The sequence below is a fragment of the Sprattus sprattus genome (assembly GCF_963457725.1).
Source record: "Sprattus sprattus genome assembly, chromosome: 7".
Classification (NCBI taxonomy): Eukaryota; Metazoa; Chordata; class Actinopteri; order Clupeiformes; family Clupeidae; genus Sprattus; species Sprattus sprattus.
Window position 1 is genome coordinate 19,912,204 of NC_137926.1, and position 19,407 is coordinate 19,931,610.

At 44.7% G+C, this 19,407-nt stretch overlaps 1 protein-coding gene across 1 annotated transcript in view; it reads right to left on the bottom strand.

Moving 5' to 3' along the window:
- Window positions 1–19,407, bottom strand: part of scaper (S-phase cyclin A-associated protein in the ER) — a gene marked incomplete at its 5' end in the record, with an annotated part of 104,681 nt that overhangs the window by 35,224 nt on the left and 50,050 nt on the right. The window contains one exon of the mRNA XM_080841850.1: window positions 10,789–10,904. Coding sequence (XP_080697976.1) covers window positions 10,789–10,904 — 116 coding nt within the window. The remainder of the gene's footprint in view (window positions 1–10,788; window positions 10,905–19,407) is intronic.

The window sequence follows — 19,407 nt, forward strand, 5'->3', positions numbered from 1 at the left end:
AGTGTGGTTTGGCTGTTTGCTAGATTAAAATAATATTCTTATGATAAAGGGGATAAGTTTAGTTCTAAGGAAAGATATGACCACGTCCAGAGATACAAGAAACGCAGGGAAGCAGCAAAAATCCCAAGAAGAGGCAAAAGGAAAAAAAGGGCCGCTGTTTAACGTTGCCCCGGGCAACGCTAGTGGAGAAGAAGGAGCATTTAATATGGCGGAGATACTTCGAGAACTGAAAGAATTAAGGAAAGAAAATCAGGAGTCGTTTACTGACACCAAAGCCTCGCTGTCTAGACTTGAAACGTCGGTAACGGATCTAAAACAACGCATGGAGAATCTCGAACAGAGGGTTGAAGAGACGGAGACCAGAGTCGGCGTAGATGAAGATACTAGTCAACGACATGACAGGATGCTCCGGCATCTGGTGAGACGTGAGGCGGCCCTCACTGACCTATGTGATGACCTGCAGAACCGAATGCGCCGTAACAATTTGAGAATCTATCAAGTCCCTGAAGAAAGTGAGAAAAGAGATATGGCTGGATTTGTAAAAGAACTTATTAAAACTACGCTGCAGCTACCGCCTGAAATGAACGTACATATTGAGAGGGCGCACAGATCTTTGGGGCTAAAACCAGACATTACCGCACCTCCGCGTTCCATCATTGTGAGATTTCAGGATTACACAGTGAAAGAAGCGGTGCTACGACAAGCATGGACGCAGAAACAAGTCCAGTTTCAGGGAAAGCTCATATACTTTGACCAAGATTACTCTCCGGAGGTACAGAGGAAAAGAGCGCGGGTACGTGCAGTAATAAAGCAGCTGAAGGAGAAGGGGATTCGGGCCGGATGCCGCTTTCCTGCGCAGCTTAGAGTCACCTTGGAGACGGGAGTGAAAACTTTTCCAACGCTGGTAGAGGCTCTGCCGACCCTTGGGGAGTTGGGCATCGTGGTGCATGTGAGTGAGAGAGAGAAGATGGAACGTGACCTTTCGAGATTGACATGGCAAAGGCAGGAGGACGGGAAGAGAGGAAGAGGAGCGGCATCTCTGAGGGACACAGATTTACGGTCTTTTCTGCAGGATTGAGAAAATGACTCTTGTGCACAGGTTACGCTAACAGACTTTTGAAAGTTTAACGCATGACAGGAATGAGACATTTTATATGACATTTGAAACGGCTAGCCACACTGAATATAAGTGATGAGTATATGTGAGTGATATTTAAGGTAAGAGGGAGTGAAAGGCTCCTATTTTTCTTTATGATAATACCCAAGATGGGACGAAAACCTCACCAGGGAATTGGTTATGTTCTTTGGTCTGTGGTTTGTTTGGCACTTTGTGCATATTCCCCAGAGAGAGTTAGAGGTCACAACTCTCTGCCTATAATACAACAGGGGCTGGTGAACACATTTCTTCAGCCAGCTGGGTTTATGGAAGCTAAAGGTGTTTATTTTGTTCATTTAAATGTGTTTGTTCTTAGTTCTTATATCCTTGACATGTCTGTTAAGTCCACACAAGTTAATGAGGTCATTTTTGAAGTAAGGCTTTTTATTTTGAACACAGGGGATTTTAGGGGAAGGAAAAAAAACGAGAAACAAGATTACTTATGTCTGATTTAGGGGTTGTCAGTTATAATGTTAAAGGTATCAATCATCCCATAAAGAAGAAAAAGATTCTATCTCAGTTAAAAAAATTCAATTGTTCAATAGGATTACTACAGGAAACTCACCTAAATGAGGCTGAGCACAAGAAATTGAGAAGAGATTGGGTGGAGCAGGTGTTCTATGCATCTTGTCCAAATAGTAGAAAGAGAGGAGTGGCAATTTTGATTAGTAGATCCAGCGGTCTTGCAGTACATAGGGAAGTAAAGGATATTCAGGGCAGGTATATAGCAGTCATAGGAAAAATAGGTGGAATAGATCTGACCATCATGAATATTTATGCTCCGAATGAAGATGATCCTTCGTTTTTTAAGGATGTTGCATCCATATTGGCAAGGGAAGCTAAAGGTACCATCATTTTAGGAGGAGACTTTAATTGTGTCTTAAATGCAAAATTAGACAAATTACCTACAGACCATGGACCCCCTAGCAGGAAAGCTAGAGCTGCAAAACATATGTTGGAAGAGTTAGGGCTTGAAGATGGCTGGAGAGTCAAGAATCCAACGACAAAAGATTTTACATTTCTGTCTATGGTTCATGGCTCATACTCCAGGATTGATCTGATTTGCATTTCAAAGCAGAGCCTTCATAAAATTAAGGAGTGTGTTATAGAACCTATTACTCTATCTGATCATGGCCCAGTAAGACTGAAATTGAACTTGGGTTTCGAAAGGCATTTTAAATACTGGAGATTAAACATCTCTTTGCTAACAGACCCGATAACCCAAGAGCAACTAAAACAAACTATAGAAGAATACTTTGCAATAAATGATAATGGAGCAGTATCCCCCTCCACCCTTTGGGATGGGGCTAAGGCGGTGCTGAGAGGGAAATGTATAGAAATAGCTGTTAAATTAAACAAACAGAGACTTGAAAAGGAGAAACAATTGGAAAGTGATCTAAAAAGATTGGGACATGAGCATAGAGTAACTGGGGACAAAAATATATTGACACAACTAGAGGAGTGTAGATCTGCTCTGGACGAATTACTTACACGCAAAGCCGAGGGGGCGCTCAGATATACAAATCAAAGATATTATGAGATGGGGAATCGAGCAAGCCGGCTACTTGCCTTCCAGTTGAGAAAGGAGCAGTCAAACCGTATTGTTCCTACAATAAGGCACCCAACATCCTTAGCTGAGGTTTCACATCCAGTAGAAGTGGCAGAGGCATTTCAAACTTTTTACAAGAATCTTTATGATGCACCAGAGGAAGCACCAAACATGGTGAAAATGGAGGGAATATTTAAAGATCTTAACTTAGTAAAGCTATCAGATGCAGAGGCAGTGGAGTTGACGGCCCCAATTTTAGAAAGTGAAATAGAAGGTGTCATCAGATCTCTGAAAAACAACCGTTCCCCAGGGACAGATGGCCTGCCTGGAGAGCTTTACAAGACCTTTATGAAGGAGCTTGTGCCTAAGCTTTGTGGGCTCTTTAACTATGCATTGCATGAGAATGACCCACCCAAGAGCTGGTCAGAGGCTATAATAACAGTCATACACAAAGAGGGGAAGGATCCACTAGAGTGTGGCGCCTATAGGCCAATTAGTCTGCTTGGAAGTGATGTAAAGATTCTTAGTTCTATACTGGCGAATAGAATGCAGAAATACCTAAGGAACTTAATCAATCCTGATCAGACTGGGTTTATCCCAGGCCGTCAAGGTGCAAATAATATTAGAAGAGTTCTAAATTTACAATCAGTAGCAAGAGACTCTGTTCTTCCTTCAATGCTTCTCAGTCTTGATGCTGAGAAGGCGTTTGATAGGGTGGACTGGTCATATTTAAATTATACTATGGAACAAATGGGATTTAATTTGACATTTATTAAATGGATTAACACTCTAAATAAAGACCCAATATCAAGAGTTAGAGTTAACGGACACTGCTCTCAATTCTTCAAACTTAAGAAGGGGGTTCGACAAGGAAATCCAGTGTCTCCTATTTTGTTTGCACTAAGTATTGAACCATTGGCTGAGTTAATAAGGGTTAATGATCAAATTGAAGGTATAGCAGATAAGGGGGGCATGATGCATAAGATATCGTTGTTTGCAGATGATGTTCTTTTGTTTATAAGAAATCCCTTGTCATCTATACCAGCGGTTATGCAATGTCTGAGGAACTATGGAGAAGTTTCAGGACATAAGGTTAATGAGGGGAAATCAGAAGCAATGATGATCACAGGAAGCTGGCCTACACAATTGGACAGACTTGTGAGATTTAGATGGTCAAAAGGGGGCTTTAGATACTTGGGGGTGATTTTGACTCCTATTTCCTCTCAATTATACAGCACAAATTATGACAAACTTATTTCCCAGATCAAAAACGACCTGGAAAGGTGGGAGATGCTTCCTCTTTCCTTGGTTGGGAGGGTAGAAACCATTAGGATGAATGTTCTGCCAAGGCTGTTATTTCTCTTTTGCTCTCTTCCTATTGTTGTCCCGGTATCTACATTTAAGATCTTAGATAAGCTTGTTTCCCGATTCATATGGCAGAACAAGAGGCCGAGAGTGAGACTCAAAGTTCTCTGCTTACATAAAGAAAAGGGCGGTTTATCTTTGCCTCATTTCAGAAGTTATTACTGGGCAGCACAACTTAGAGTACTGGTCTCCTGGATGAGATTGGATATGGAAACAAAATGGGTACATATAGAGCAAAGTTCAGTAAACACATCACTCTCAGCCCTCCCCTTTCTGACGACAAAAGCATTGCGTAAACTAAGAATACAAAATGAATGGGTTAAGTATACATTAAAGGTTTGGAAGAAAATACGACAGGTATTAAATCTATCATTATCTGTCTCTAGGGCAACAAAAATAACTGATCTTTCGGATTTTTTGCCTGCTAAATTAGACAGTGGTTTTAGAAGATGGGCGGAGAAGGGTTTGACCACAACAAGTCAATTATTTGAAGGAATGACTCTCAGGGCTTTTGCACAACTTCAAGCTAAGTATGGTATTGAATCTAAGGATCTATTCCGATACTTCCAACTTCGGCACTATTTGACCACACACAAGGAATGGGGGAAAATTAAGGAATCACCAGGCAATTTTGAACAGTATTGGGTGGAGATAGCTGAGTATCGAATCGAAACAAAACATATAATATCCTGTATATACGGTAGAATTCATATGGACACATCTATTGATACACTGGATATAAAAGGTAAATGGGAATTGGAGGCTAACATCATTATTACAGATGAAGAATGGGAAAGCTCTTGGATGTCCTGGCACAAATGTTTAAGTAGTCCAACCTGGAGAGAATTTAGTTGGAAGCTAAGGATGAGATATTTTAAAACACCCTTAGTAATATCTAAGTATGACAAGAAGTGTTCCCCTCTCTGCTGGAGAGGTTGTGATCAAATAGGGGATTTTTCCCACATTTTCTGGGATTGCCCTAAATTGCAGAGGTACTGGGAGGAGGTGAAGGGGAAGATAAAGGAGATCTTGAACTTAGACAGTTCGATTGACCCACAGCAGCTGATTTTGGGAACTATGCCTTCAATGGGGCTAGGGAAAAACACACTGTACATAATCAGAGTTATGATGATAATTGCCCACAAAATGATCACAGTAAACTGGCTCAAGCCCCACCCACCTACCGTGGACCAGTGGGCCCAGAGGCTCCATGCTGTGAATTGTATGGAAAGTTTAACTGCAAGTTTACGACTCCGAATGGACATTTATTTAGCAAGATGGACACCTGTTACAGTGTATCTGTTAAAATGAACATTCTGTTGACATCTGACTGGACAAGCTGGATCGATTATGAAACTATGTGAACGCATTGGGATAACTCTTCTGCCATTTGTGTTTTCTTTTTATTTGGTATAGACTTGTAATATATATTGTTATTATAACTATATGTATTATTGTATGCCATTCTGTGTGAGACTCATTGTCAAGGTACTTGTTCTAATAAAAGTTCAAAAAAAAAGAAAGTGAGTAAGGTTAAGAGGATTGTTTCAGAATGAACCACCCCTGCCCTTATTATCTCTTTTTTTCCAACACATACATAAATAATATTTAGAAAAACTAGTAGTACTAATAGCTGGTAATGTTTGTTCATTTCCATCTTCCAACAATGACATCTGATGACCAAGCATGCCAACCACCTTTTTTTCCCTTTTTCTCTCATCTTCCCATTCTCACATTCTTCCTTTCAGCCTGTGATAAAAAGCCCATTTAACCGGCCCTCGTGGTAGCAGCATATCCCTCGTCTCTTAGCGCTGGGTCCCCGAGGAGCAGCCAGGGCCACGACCACGAGACGCCACACCAGGGATGTTTGGGTTTTTACGGCCTCTTGGCGCACCAGTCAAGGGGGGGGGGGGGGGGGTACGTGGGAGGGGTGGGAACCCTTCTTGCACCGTGCTAGATTGATGTGCAGCTGAAAGGGTTATCACAGGTTCAGCAGCGAGCCCCAAAGCCACCTGGGAACACCGGTCACAGTGGTGCAGTGGCAACACGAAGAGCTCAACGGCAATGATTAGACAGACTGCGTGTGAGAGAGAGAGAGAGAGAGAGAGAGAGAGAGAGTGTGTGTGTGTGTGTGTGTGTGAGCAACAGAGGATATGAACACGTGTGCACACACGCACAAGCGAGCGAGAGGAGAGAGACCCAGGCTGAGTGAAAACAGAGGCCAGGGCCCTCCTCGCCTGGAGATGGCCTTCCTGCTCTAATCTCCAACCCGCTGCACCTACAGGAACCAGGGGTGCCGAGAAAACAGTTCGGCTAGACGTGGACTGGCCATTCTCCGCTGTCATCACACCACATACGCCCCCCCGCCTCATACAACTCACAGATTGACCTAAGCAGCCACAAATGTTGGTCAGTGGGGCACAAATGCAGGACTGTACTTAAAAATGTAAATCTGCATGAAAAAACGGATTTCCTATGCAAAGAAGTTTAAGACTCATAAAACAGCTACTAGTATTGAAATATTCCATAGGTTGATTATATATACAGCCGCGGAAAAAATTAAGAGACCACTTCAAAATTATCAGTTTCTCTGGTTTTACTATTTATTGGTATGTGTTAAAGTAAAATATACATTTTTGTTTTATTATATAACCTACTGGCAACATTCCTACCAAATTTCAAATAAAAATATTGTCATTTAGATCATTTATTTGCAGAAAAATGACAATTGGTCAAAATAGCAAAAAAGATGCAGTGTCTTCAGATCTCGAATAATGCAAAGAAAACAAGCTCATATTCATTTTTAAATTACACAATACTAATGCTTTAACTTAGGAAGAGTTCAGAAATCAATATTTGGTGGAATAACCTTGATTTAAAATCACAACTTTCATGTGTCTTGGCATGCTCTCCACCAGTCTTTCACATTGCCGTTGGGTGACTTTATGCTACTCCTGGCGAAGAATTCAAGCAGCTCGGCTTCTTTTCATGGCTTGTGACCATCCATCTTCCTCTTGATCACATTTCAGAGGTTTTTTATGGGATTCAGGTCTCGAAATTGGGCTGGCCATGACAGGGTCCTGATCTGGTGGTACTCCATCCACACCTTTACTGGCCTGGCTGTGTGGCATGGAGCATTGCCCTGCTGGAAAAAACACTTCTCAGAGTTGGGGAACATTGTCATAGCAAAAGGAAGCAAGTTTTTCTTCCGGGACAACATTGTACTTTGCCTGGCTGAGGTTTGTAAAAGACCATAAGGATTGAAAAAAGCGGACTGGAGGGTCTTCTAGTTCGTCTTCTCTGATGAGTCCAATTTTCAGCTTTGCCCAACACATGGTCGTCTGATGGTTAGACGGAGACCTGGAGAGGCCTACAAGCCAGAGAGTCTTGCACCTACTGTGAAATTGGACTCATCAGAGAAGACGAACTTAGAAGAACCTCCAGTCCGCTTTTTTCAATCCTTATGGTCTTTTACAAACCTCAGCCAGGCAAAGTACAACGTTGTCCCGGAAGAAAAACTTGCTTCCTTTTGCTCTGACAATGTTCCCCAACTCTGAGAAGTGTTTTTTCCAGCAGGGCAATGCTCCATGCCACACAGCCAGGCCAGTAAAGGTGTGGATGGAGTACCACCAGATCAGGACCCTGCCATGGCCAGCCCAATTTCGAGACCTGAATCCCATAAAAAACCTCTGAGATGTGATCAAGAGGAAGATGGATGGTCACAAGCCATGAAAAGAAGCCGAGCTGCTTGAATTCTTGCGCCAGGAGTAGCATAAAGTCACCCAACGGCAATGTGAAAGACTGGTGGAGAGCATGCCAAGACACATGAAAGTTGTGATTTTAAATCAAGGTTATTCCACCAAATTTTGATTTCTGAACTCTTCCTAAGTTAAAGCATTAGTATTGTGTAGTTTAAAAATGAATATGAGCTTGTTTTCCTTGCATTATTCGAGATCTGAAGACACTGCATCTTTTTTGATATTTTGACCAATTGTCATTTTTCTGCAAATAAATGATCTAAATGACAATATTTTTATTTGAAATTTGGTAGGAATGTTGCCAGTAGGTTATAGAATAAAACAAAAATGTACATTTTACTTTAACACATACCAATAAATAGTAAAACCAGAGAAACTGATAATTTTGAAGTGGTCTCTTAATTTTTTCCGCGGCTGTATATATATAAATAAATAAATAAATAAATAAATAAATAATGGTGTGAGGAAGTCTGGGCACCCCTGGTAAAAAAAAAAATCTGACTATGAATAGCTGTCAAAGATTTCCAGTAGACAACACATTCCTTCAGTATTTCAAGCAAGACCTCCACTTAACTTCCAGCATTCCTGTTAACTGCCAGCTCCTAATTACATTACAAACTGAGGAAACGGCTACCTGAAAACACTTTGATATCTTCTTATAGCCTTTGCCTGTTTTGTGGTTGTCAACTATTTTATTTGTCAGCGTGCTAGGCCGCTGCTTAGAGGAGCCCATGGTTGTCGATTGTTGGGAAGGTTTGAGGAGTCACCTGCATCACCTGACCCTCCCTAACGATCATTGTGAACAAGCCATAGCCTTAACAACCTAATTAAGGTCTGAGACCTTGGCAAAAGTTATCGGAGCGCTCAAATCTCTTGGGGTGCCCAAACTTCAGCATGGAACTCCTTTCTTTTTATCACTTTAAAATAGAACAAAACAAACATAACACACCAATCTTGCATCTAATGTTGAAAAGAATATTTTATTTTTAACTTTATGCCTTTTGGAGATCAGTTCATCACTTGACTTTTCACCTTATAGTATTTCCTTGGAAACCTCTGCATGCCACTGTACTCCAAGCAAAGATGTTAATTACTTTTGAATTTCTTGTCATGCTCTTTTTCCATTCACTATTTTAAAATAACAACACCTTGTTTTCTCACTCTCTCTCCATCCCCCCCCCCCCCCCCCCAAACTCAAATCACTGAAACTTTGGGAGAAACACACTTTTCAACAAGTTGGGGCAAGGGTGGTAGTTCAGTCATGAAAGGAGGGAACTGCAAGGCCATTCTTTTATCATTACCGCAGGACCACTTCAGCTTTTGATTGGACAAGGAGAAGGAGACAATGACAGAAGTGCCTCGGAGAGCTTTAAGCTGTGTGTTCAGCATGCGAGCATGTCAAGTGGCTCCCTGCTGCAAAACACACACGGGAGGAAGAAAACACTCCGCACTGACCAGTCATGGCATGCACACACAAGGCTAATTCTGCCCTTTCCGAGCATTGAAAAAATTTAAATACTTTTAAAAAAAGAGACGGAGGGGAAAAAACCAAACAACCTCAAACTAGTTCATGAAAAGCCATTACGACACAAAAGTCAGTTTCACATTTTCTGGAATTAATGACGGAACGACAGAGTGAGTTAGAGAAAAAGGGAGAGAGAGAGAGAGTAAGCAAGTGACAGAGAGGGGAGGAGGGAGAAGAAAAAAAATCAATAAACACTAGATGGCCTGAAAAGCATTATAAATATAAGTAGTGTTTCTCCATTAATGGAGATTCGGAAAACGGAGAATGCTAATGAGCAGGGGAGAGAGGCCATTCCAGTCCATTAGGGACCTTTTACCAGCGAAAATAACCGTCTCGCCGAGGTTATCCACTGGGCAGCCGCGCTTATGCCACAGCCACTTTTCAAAAAACGCCACGCTTTGCGAGTGATGGATGATGCAAATGTGCTTTTTGTATATCAGGAATTAAAAAAAATAAAGCAAATAAAAGAGGACAAAGTAGGATCGCTTAAATGCAACGCCCCCCATTTCTCGTTGCTGCAGAGCCCATTCTTATTCATTATACATTCATACTGTATTTATTGCAGATGAGGGCATAGGCAGTACACAGAAATGACAGAGGAGTTGTGTTTAAGTCACTTCTTCTAACTGCACTGTGTGTGTGTGTGGGGGGGGGCTGACTAATCATGGCCACGGCAGAGGCAGAATCTCAATGTCAGAGGAGACGGGTAATGGGGGAGGGTTATGCAGGAGGTGGGGGGGTGTGGAGGGGATTGCTGTAGGGAGTCTGGAAAATCTGGACTGCGATGACACACAAGCCGAAAATGTAGTAGGCCACCCTTGTAGGTCTGGTGCCCTCTAGGCCTGTGCTGAGACGTTTGGCTAACAGGGTGGACGTCCCTAGACGGGAACATGGAAGGCAGCCGCTGTTTGCATAAGCTTCCTTTGATAGCCGGAGAGCAGCCCACCATGACTAATCCACAAACAATATTAACCTGGAGAAAAAAATGAAGGGCGGGCTAACAGAGTTGAGGTTTGGAGGCCGGAGTAGATCGGTTTGGATCTACCCAATCCTACCCTCACCCAACCGCAGAGACACTGGGACACATGAAATATGCATTTAACCGTAGTCCACATAAAAAAACATTTACACCAGATGCAGCATTGAACAACTACAAGTTCGTAAGATTTCAAAAGACGGAAGAGTTTTAACGTCAATTCATGAAAAAAAAAAAAAAAAAAAAAAAACAGGCATAAGAACAAACATGAGCTTTGTTGAAGATGATGAGCGTAAATTTAAGAAAAAAGGAAAACACAAACAGAGGGCAAGAGGTAGAGAGGAAGTAAAACAGAATGAGAGAGAGCGAGAGCGAGCTTTGACTGAAAGCGTGTTGTGAGGCTGGGCGAGTGTAAGGTGAGATTGCAGGCTTTATTGGATTTGAGTGGCTGGTACTCACTTGAGTGGAATGCGTGGGACTGCAGCCGGAGTGGAGGTGGCGGTGACTACCTGCAGAATCTGTTCCAGGGCAGAGAGTCCCCCTCCCACCTGAAACGCTACTTGATCTGCATTGTTCTGAAAAGAGCAAGGGAGAGACAGACAGACAGAGAGAGAGAGAGAGAGAGAGAGAGAGAGAGAGAGAGAGAGAGGGGAAGAGAGAGAGAGAGAGAGAGAGAGAGAAATAGAGAGGGAGAGAAAGAGTTAGGAATACATAGTCAAACAGAACAGGCTATCACATTGCCTCTATAGAAGAGGGATCTTCTCATTCTCCCAACCTCCAACTTCCAAAGGGGAGCCCAAGCTGAAATCTGAAACAAAGTGATCCCCTACGAATTCCTGTTAAATCTCAAAAGTGCATAACCCTACACCCAACCCTCACCCACCTCCCCCTTACCAGCCAAACCCCAACACAGGACAACAAATATGGAGATCTGCACACAAAGCAGGGTGGTCTGGCCTGACAAACAAGGGCTCAGGGAATACAGGGATCCAGGAATGGAAACAGAAAAGCTGTTTGAAAAAGGAGGAGTGCGAAAAAACCCAGAAAAAAAAAACTTCTGCGCACACAGATGAGCAAGGGAGGAGGCCTTTGGAATTACTCATACACTTGGCATGGTTTATTTCACAGTTAATGTTCAACCGATCCCGTAAAGGGTCAACCAAACGGCGCTCGGTGAGTCGTAAGGAGATGCTGTTGTGCGCTCGACGTATGAGGAACTCGATATGGCCATTTAACTGTCTGGGGGCTTCACAAACCAAAACTGTTTACAGACTGGACGTTTTTACTTGCACCATAAAATTCCCCTCCGAAGTTCAAAGTTGGGCTCTTTAAGTGAGCCATACTTTTAGAGGCTTGAGATGTGCCCCGGAGTCAAGAGCACTGGCCTTTGCTTTGAGCAGAGGAAGGAAACGTCTCAGTGTTTGGCAGAGGGTTCTCCTCCCCCTCTAACCCCCCAACCCTCCCTCCCTCGCCACAGCAACAAACCACGTAAATCAACAGCTCTGACCCCAACAGTGCTGGCAGTGAACCCTCTCCGTACCTGGGCCCTGGGCGAGGACGGGGGCTAACAGAGAGAAAAGAAGAAAGAGGAGAAGGAGAAGGAGGAGGAGGAGGAGGAGGAGGAGGAGAGGGTGCAGAAGAAAGAAAACTCTCCTATGAGACCAGTAACAGTCAGTAATCTGACGGATTATTACAGATGAAAATAACCCCATGTGCCAAAATGGAATACTGGATTGTAAAATTAAATGGTGATGTTATTGGTTGTCATTAAACTTCTGTATTGGGCAATGACTTATAGTGGAAGACATTTTCTCTAACTTTATATGCTTTGACAACTGAGACCGTCTTAGCAGGTATGTCACTAAATACCACTTGTGACTAGTCTTAAAGTACACGGCGAAGAGTTTGGCTAACTTTGGCTAAAAAGTAAAGAGGAAGCCATCAGAGCAACGGCCTCGACCTCAGGAGTAAAAGCAGTGAACCCTCTCTTATGAAGCATGTTAGTGCCTGGACCTCACTGGAGGGTAAAGGAGAGGATGAGAGAGGGATGGAAGAAAGAGAGGAGAGAAGGAGAAAGAGGGAAAGAGGGTGTTGATGGAGCTGATGGTTCACAAAGATGCGGGCTGGAAAAGAAAAGCACAGACCTCAATGGCGGGACAACCACCACCCCCCCCCCCCACACACACACACCTAATGAGGTCAGGCTCCGCTGTGCTATGTGACTGCTTTAAACGGCAAGCACTTCAGCCTGTGTTTTGTTTCAAACAGAGTGAAGTGGGAGTTTTGTATGCGTGTGTGTGTGTGTGTGTGTGTGTGTGTGTGTGTGTGTGTGGTGTGTGCGTGTCTGTGTGTGTGTGTGTGTGTGTGTGCGTGCGTGTATGTCTGTGTGTGCTTGTGTGTGTGTGTGTGTGTGTGTGTGAGCCTTCATACGTGTTGAGTGTGTTATACAGGGCCGAGACAAGTCTAAACGCATCTGACCATGGAACAGAGGAAGCGCCTCACAAAATTACACATAAGCTCCTCTCCTGTCAATCAAGAGAGCCGTCAAAGCCCAGCTCTGACGGATCCGGTGGCAGGAGAGGCTCGAGAGCTGGCGGGGGTTAAGAGATTGGAACATGCACGTTTGTCAGCTAAACCAAAGGGGATGTGTGTGATGCACAAAGCGGGAGGATTAGCGGCGAGCTCCTCGGATGGCTCCATCACGCACTGCCTGCAAGGACTCCCACAGAGAGAGGGTCAAAAGGATCCTGAACTCTCAATCTGTGATCAATATGGTTCTGGAAAACTTAGAAGTGCTTTTCCACCTCTTAGTCCTGCCATCAGCAAGCTCTGCTCAAAGCCCTCAGGGGTGTGTGGAAAAAGCCACCCAAAATGGCCTTTTAAAAAAAGGAGGACTTTAACTTGGTGCTGTGGGGAGCTGATTCCATGGGGCATGACTCTTCATAAGATAAAGGATAAATCCACTGACCTTGCTGCCAGATCCCTATGAAGACCCAACAACTTTAAAGCTGCATACATGGTCCAATGACAGGGTTGAAGCATTTGAAGGAGAACTAATACTATACATTTTTAAACTTAACAAAAGATAATGCTGCCTTAGGGCTGAAACACACCAAACGCGTTTCTAAAGACGCAGACACTTCAAAAACATCTTGGCAAAGTGCGGCGGGCAAAACAGCCGCAGGCGCACCAGGCTGTTTAGCCCGGCGCCTACGATGGAGCTGCATGCGCAACCTGCCTGGGCCGAGTGTGACATTGATGAGCGGTGCGCCTCCGCGCCTTGCGCTGAGGAGTTGAGAATAATTAAACTTTTAAGAGCACCTCAAAAACGCTAGAAAGACGCGACGCGACGCGCAGCGGATAAGAGGTGCACAGGAAAGGCGCACCGTACCATAGGAAACAATGGTTTTGCTAGCGTAACGTTTTTAGAAACGCGTTTGGTGTGTTTCAGCCCTTACCGGGTTAATTGGTCAGCTCTGCAGGAGTTTATTGCAATGTGGCTGAGGGAGATGGAAGAGGAGGAGACTGAAGGCTTTGAAACAAAAATCACAAGAGGGAGGGCTTGATTCAGCCATTTATTTCGACAAGAAAGCCTTCTGCTGAGGCGCCCGAGAGATAATGCTTTTGGATTCAGTCACTAATGAAGTGTTAACTTCCGCTGTAAGCGCCCTCTGCCTCTCAGCAAATGACACTAAAAGGTCCATGTGTCTGTAAGAGGTGGAGTGAACGCCATTAACACAGGGAGGGAACCTGGGCAGATTATACACCCCCGCTGTTTCTTACTCCCAAAGCTCCTGCTGGACAAATGGCATTTTTACGCATCCCAAAGGCCGCGCTGTGTTATTGAGGTTTGTCAAGCTCAGATACAGTAATGGGCCCTCCCTGTCGTGGTGGACAGCAACCATTACTTAGGAGAACAAAAAAATGTCAAATAAAAGAAATAAAGGAACAATGAAGAGATCGTGTGGCAGGCAAATTAGAGCATTATACACCTTTCAAGCTGAACGGCTTTATTTCATGGTATATTTAATATTGCATTTTTGAGTAAGCAATGCAGAGAAACGTAAGTATTTCATAAACGAGTCCCCAGTGGGGGACTGAATCTAGGACAGCTCTGGCTACAGAACGTTAAGGGTTGATCTCACAGGGATCTGCAACAATACGCCACTCCCCTCGTCATGTCCATTGTAACAAAATGTTGCCTTCCCATTACAGCCAGCAGGCTCAACCTAGCCCCCCAATCTCTCTCCCACTCACTCTCTTCTCTAAACTTGGCAGTCACAACATCTGGGTTTGATAGACCCTTTTCAGCAAGCCACATCACAGAGGCAAGCCGAAAGCGTGTTTGTTTGCGGCTCGCGTGACAGGGACTCTACACACACACGGACAGAAACAAGGTGTTAACAAGCCGTTTCTGACCAAACAAAACAAGGACACGGAACAGGAGGAACGTCTCCCTCACAGCTTTCAGTACCCAGCGCCTGGATCCCGAGGGGCCGGGAGACTTCAAGTTAAACAAACACACGCAACGGGCACTGTCAGCAAAGACCTCGACAATAAGCGCCTAACACATTTTCCTATGCCGCTACACTGGAGGAATGGCAGAATCCAAATCAAACTTAATTCAGCTTTATAAGTTTAGAGCAACCGCACATAGCATGCAGCAACACAGTAGCCGGTCGCAACAAACTGAGACAAGGCACTACACTAAGCCCTCACATCTGAATCCAAGTGAGTCTTTCCAAGTGGTCACCGTGTTGTGCTATGACATGAAATACTCCGTCCGGATTAAGATATGAGAGAATATCGTACTGCACATCATAAACACAAGCAGGTCCGACTGACGGAAAGATATGACTAATCCTTGGGCTCTGCAGGGAGGAGAAGAAATACGCTCCTCACTCCCCCCGCCAAACACGCTAGTGACAGGCTAACAGGATGAGAGAGAAGAAAGCGAGGGGGGAGGAAGATACAAAAAAGATGTCTTGCCACAAAGACAGAACAGAGACAAGAGGGCAATTGGCGGAGGTCAGTGTTGCTGGAAGAGAACGAGGGGATGACAGACAAAACATGAATTATAAAGTACCGCGCCTGTTCTTCATCATTACGTCTCAGCAGCTATAATTAGCATCGCGGCTAATCAGAAGGCAAGACAGCTTCAGTTAGCGACGGACACGACAGAGGCACGGGCTGGAGTGAGTTGAAGGGGGGAGCCTGACTCAACTTCTATGCTGGCCTTCCGTGAACCACTCTAATTAGCCAACATGAAAGCACAGAGCAGGGGAGGAGGGATGGTCAACACCCCAAACGCTCAGGTCCTCTGAAACAGATGGGGAACAACTGTCAATGGCGGGGGGGGGGGACCAACAGAGGGTTGTCCACTGGTCTGTCTGTCCATCTCCGGCTGACCATAGCTGAACGTGTAGAAGACATCTGTCCCTTTCCACAAAAAAAAGAACTCAACGACATAAAGAACCAATAAGGCAGATGATTTAGAAAGGAGCTCAAACACATCAGGGACACACTCCGCAAGCATTAAATCTTGGATGGGGAGCTTTGCGGAAACCCCAAAAACAGCAAAGTAAACATAGTACCCACTTAGCGGAGAGGCCTGAAAGAGCATCACAGGGCCTGAGAGCGGGGTTTCTGGCCAGCAACGAGAGCTCTCAGGGAAAGCGAGTTAACCGCCTGCGTGTTTACGGGACTTCAATGATGGGGATGCAACAGAGCGCAGCTCTGAAGATGATTTGTGAAGGTTTATTTAGGTGGGGGAAACAATTAGAGGTTGGAGTTTACTCAGCGAAAGGGAGATGCATTCATTTTCGAGACAGGCAAGGCTCAAAATCAAAGAGACCGCACCGACCGCCGGATGCCTGCTTATGTATATGAGATTAGAATAGTCTTCACGCACTGCGTTTAACAACAAAAACAAAAGTTGTGATGATGCTGAACAGAACTTGCATGACCGCAACAGCGGATCAAATGAAGGGATATCATTGGCTCTCAGAAAACCACAGACACCTTGATTCCTCGCAATATTTATTTATTTAATTTCTCTGACTGCTGCACCCCCTCAGAACACTGCCTGCACGTCTGCTCCGACCGCCGCTGCCATGCGTGCCCGATTTTTAATTGCAACCTTTCAATGACTGTAGCCAATGATTAAGACCCGAACAAGAGGGCGATAAGAGTCTTAAGCCAATTAATTACTCTAAAGCAGTCAATTAGGGTTCTTAGGTGCATGAATATCAGCTGTCACTTCCCAGCCTTCTCCAGCACGATCCTTTGTGCGGTGCAGTCTTACACAAAACCCAGCGTACTGCACATACCTTGCAATTACTGAGGCTGTAACCCAACCCGTGCCATAGCTTCAGCTAAAGTTCACTACAATCTACGGCCGTGCGAACACAGGACACCAACAATGCCTCACATGAGACAAGCAATTCTGTTCATTTCTCATTAACTAAATTGGGATGTTTTCGAGGAGGATTCAGTCTGGGTGGGAAGGGGGCACTTCTAAGACATACCTGTCTGTCAAGCAGGCTCCTTGAAAAGCTGTCTCCCTGCATGCTCTCTTTAAGCAAACACCTGGGGGAGAGAGAGACAGGCGACGGCACACGGACAATGGCAGCCAGGAGAGGGGACAAAAGGAATTACCTGGAGATTTAGCGCCAAGAATTACTTTAGTGACAGCAGACTATGAAGGAATGCCAAAACAATGTCCAAGCAGCCTTTTCTCTCAGGAGATCTAAAACCCTCACGGTCCCCCACCAGTCAGCCAAACGCACTGGGGTTTCTCATGGAAGAACAGAGGTCTACGTCTATTATTTCATCCTTACCACTTTCAAAGTTGTTGAGGCATTGTAAGAACTTACAAACAATCCAAATCTACATCTTGTAGATTGTAATTTACAATTACAATCTTAAAGATGCACATCTAGTGTTGACTGGGTCCCATCAGGTTTGAGGTTGAAATTATATTTCTGTTTGCATTTGGTATAATTTAAATATAACAGCATCACAGTGCTCAAAAAAATATTTCTTTACTAGCTCATTGTAAGATCTAATTCTAATAGTGTTTAAATCATAAATTAAGTGAAACACAAAATTAAATGCAAAGAGAACAGGCATAGTTGTTTTGTCTTCCGATGCTAACTATGAGGTTTGTGGTCCACATTTCACCCAAATAGCATCTCAGTCAGATTTAACCTCCTATCTCTCTATTTGTCACAGAAAAATACCAACTGAGGAGATCTGCCACCTAGTGGAGACACAAGGACATCAACTTAAAATTACCAAATTCATTTCACTCTTTCCTCTGCAGTCAATTAGGTGCATTTTCCAGGCTCTTTTTTTAAACCTATTGACAGTGCTTGTAATATAAAACCTAACGCTACGGCTAAATGCTAAAGAACACTCAATCACTCCCTTAAGTTGAACTCAAGACTGCAACTCTTGGTCTGCTCCTTTCAGATCTGTGCATAAAAGCGAATTCAAGGAGTTTGTCAATGAGTGAGACAGAATCTCTTATATCTGCCCACATCAATGACAAAGTTAAGACAATATAAATGTGTAAACTTTTATGTCAATAAAGCCTCTGAAATTGAATTGAAGCAGCGGCAAACTAACAGAATGAGGCACAAAACAAGAATATGAAAAGTGTGAGACGAGAGGGAGGGAGCGAGCGAGAGAGAGAGAGATGGAGACAGAGAAGGCCTGGCTGGTCCCCCCTCGGCCCCTCTGCAAGCTCAGGTAGAGGCGAGCCACTGGCCAGGCACCGAGGGGAGCCAGGGGCCCTGACAGCTGGCAAATGAGAATGTAAATACAGAACAGCAGACCCGGGCCGGCTGGGCCCACTGAGGCCCGCACAGGCCCCTGACAGTCCCTCAAGCGTCAGGAGCGCCGTTTGTCTCTGCAGCACCCCCCCACCCCCACCCCCCAAAGCCCGCTTTATTTGAAAGCAGTGACAAACACTCTCCATGCAGAATGTAAATACGTGAGGTCATATGCTAAAGGTAAAAATGCTGGCCTGTGACTCTCCGACACACACACACACACACACACACACACACACACACACACACCTATAGGAAGGGGGGGGGGGTTAAAAAAAGGGCTCCTCACTTCAACCATGTCAAGTCACCTCAATCCCCCCCCTCACCCCCCCACCCTTCCCCGCTGAAGAAGTGAAATCTGGTTTGACACAAAATAAACCATTAGTGGCCACAGAGGGACCGCCTCACCAGGGTCGGGGACTGCCAGAGCCAGGGAGCCGAAACGAAGGAAGGTGGGACATAGAGAGGTGTATGCATACGTGTGTGTGTGTGTGTGTGTGTGTGTGTGTGATAGTGTGTGTGTGTGTGTGATAGTGAGTGTGTGTGTGTGTGTGTGTGTGTGTGTGTGTGTGTGTGTGTGTGTGTGTGTGTGTGTGTGTGTGTGTGTGTGTGTGTGTGCGCGCGTGTTTGTGGGGATCGAACAGGATGGGGGGAGTAGAAAAGGGGTGTCGGGTGTTGTCTGTAGAATTAAAGAGAGAAAGTGGAGACTGAATCAGATATCGGCCAGCATGACAGGGGAAAAAAAGAAAACAAATCTAGTAGGTGAGTCAACGACACTAGAGATGCTTGTTAGGTCAAATAATCTAAACGGTCTCGACATACAGCGACTCCAGGACTTGAGGACCTAGGGGTTGGGGGGGTGTACGCTGAGACCTCCCTGCTGACAGAGACTATATTTATTTGACTTTGCCCTGGAATTAGGAGGAGGAAACCCTGGTTTGAAGGGCCAGGCCCTGCCATACGGTGCAGCGGGCCCAAGGTGCGGCGCTGCTTGGTGGGGGTCCCGATACCGTCGGCGCTGCTGGAGGTGGAGGGGAGCAGACCTTTGACGGACAGCTTAAATGAAGCCCAGATACTGTACAGCGGGACCCTGTGTTCCCACCAGGCCCCGGCTCAAAGAACAGACAGGTCCACTAACACTTTGCTATTCCGTAAATGTGGGAGAGAGAGAGAGAGAGAGAGAGAGAGCAAGCGTGAGAGAGAAAGAAAGAGAGAAAGAAAAACAAATGACAAGAAGACCTCT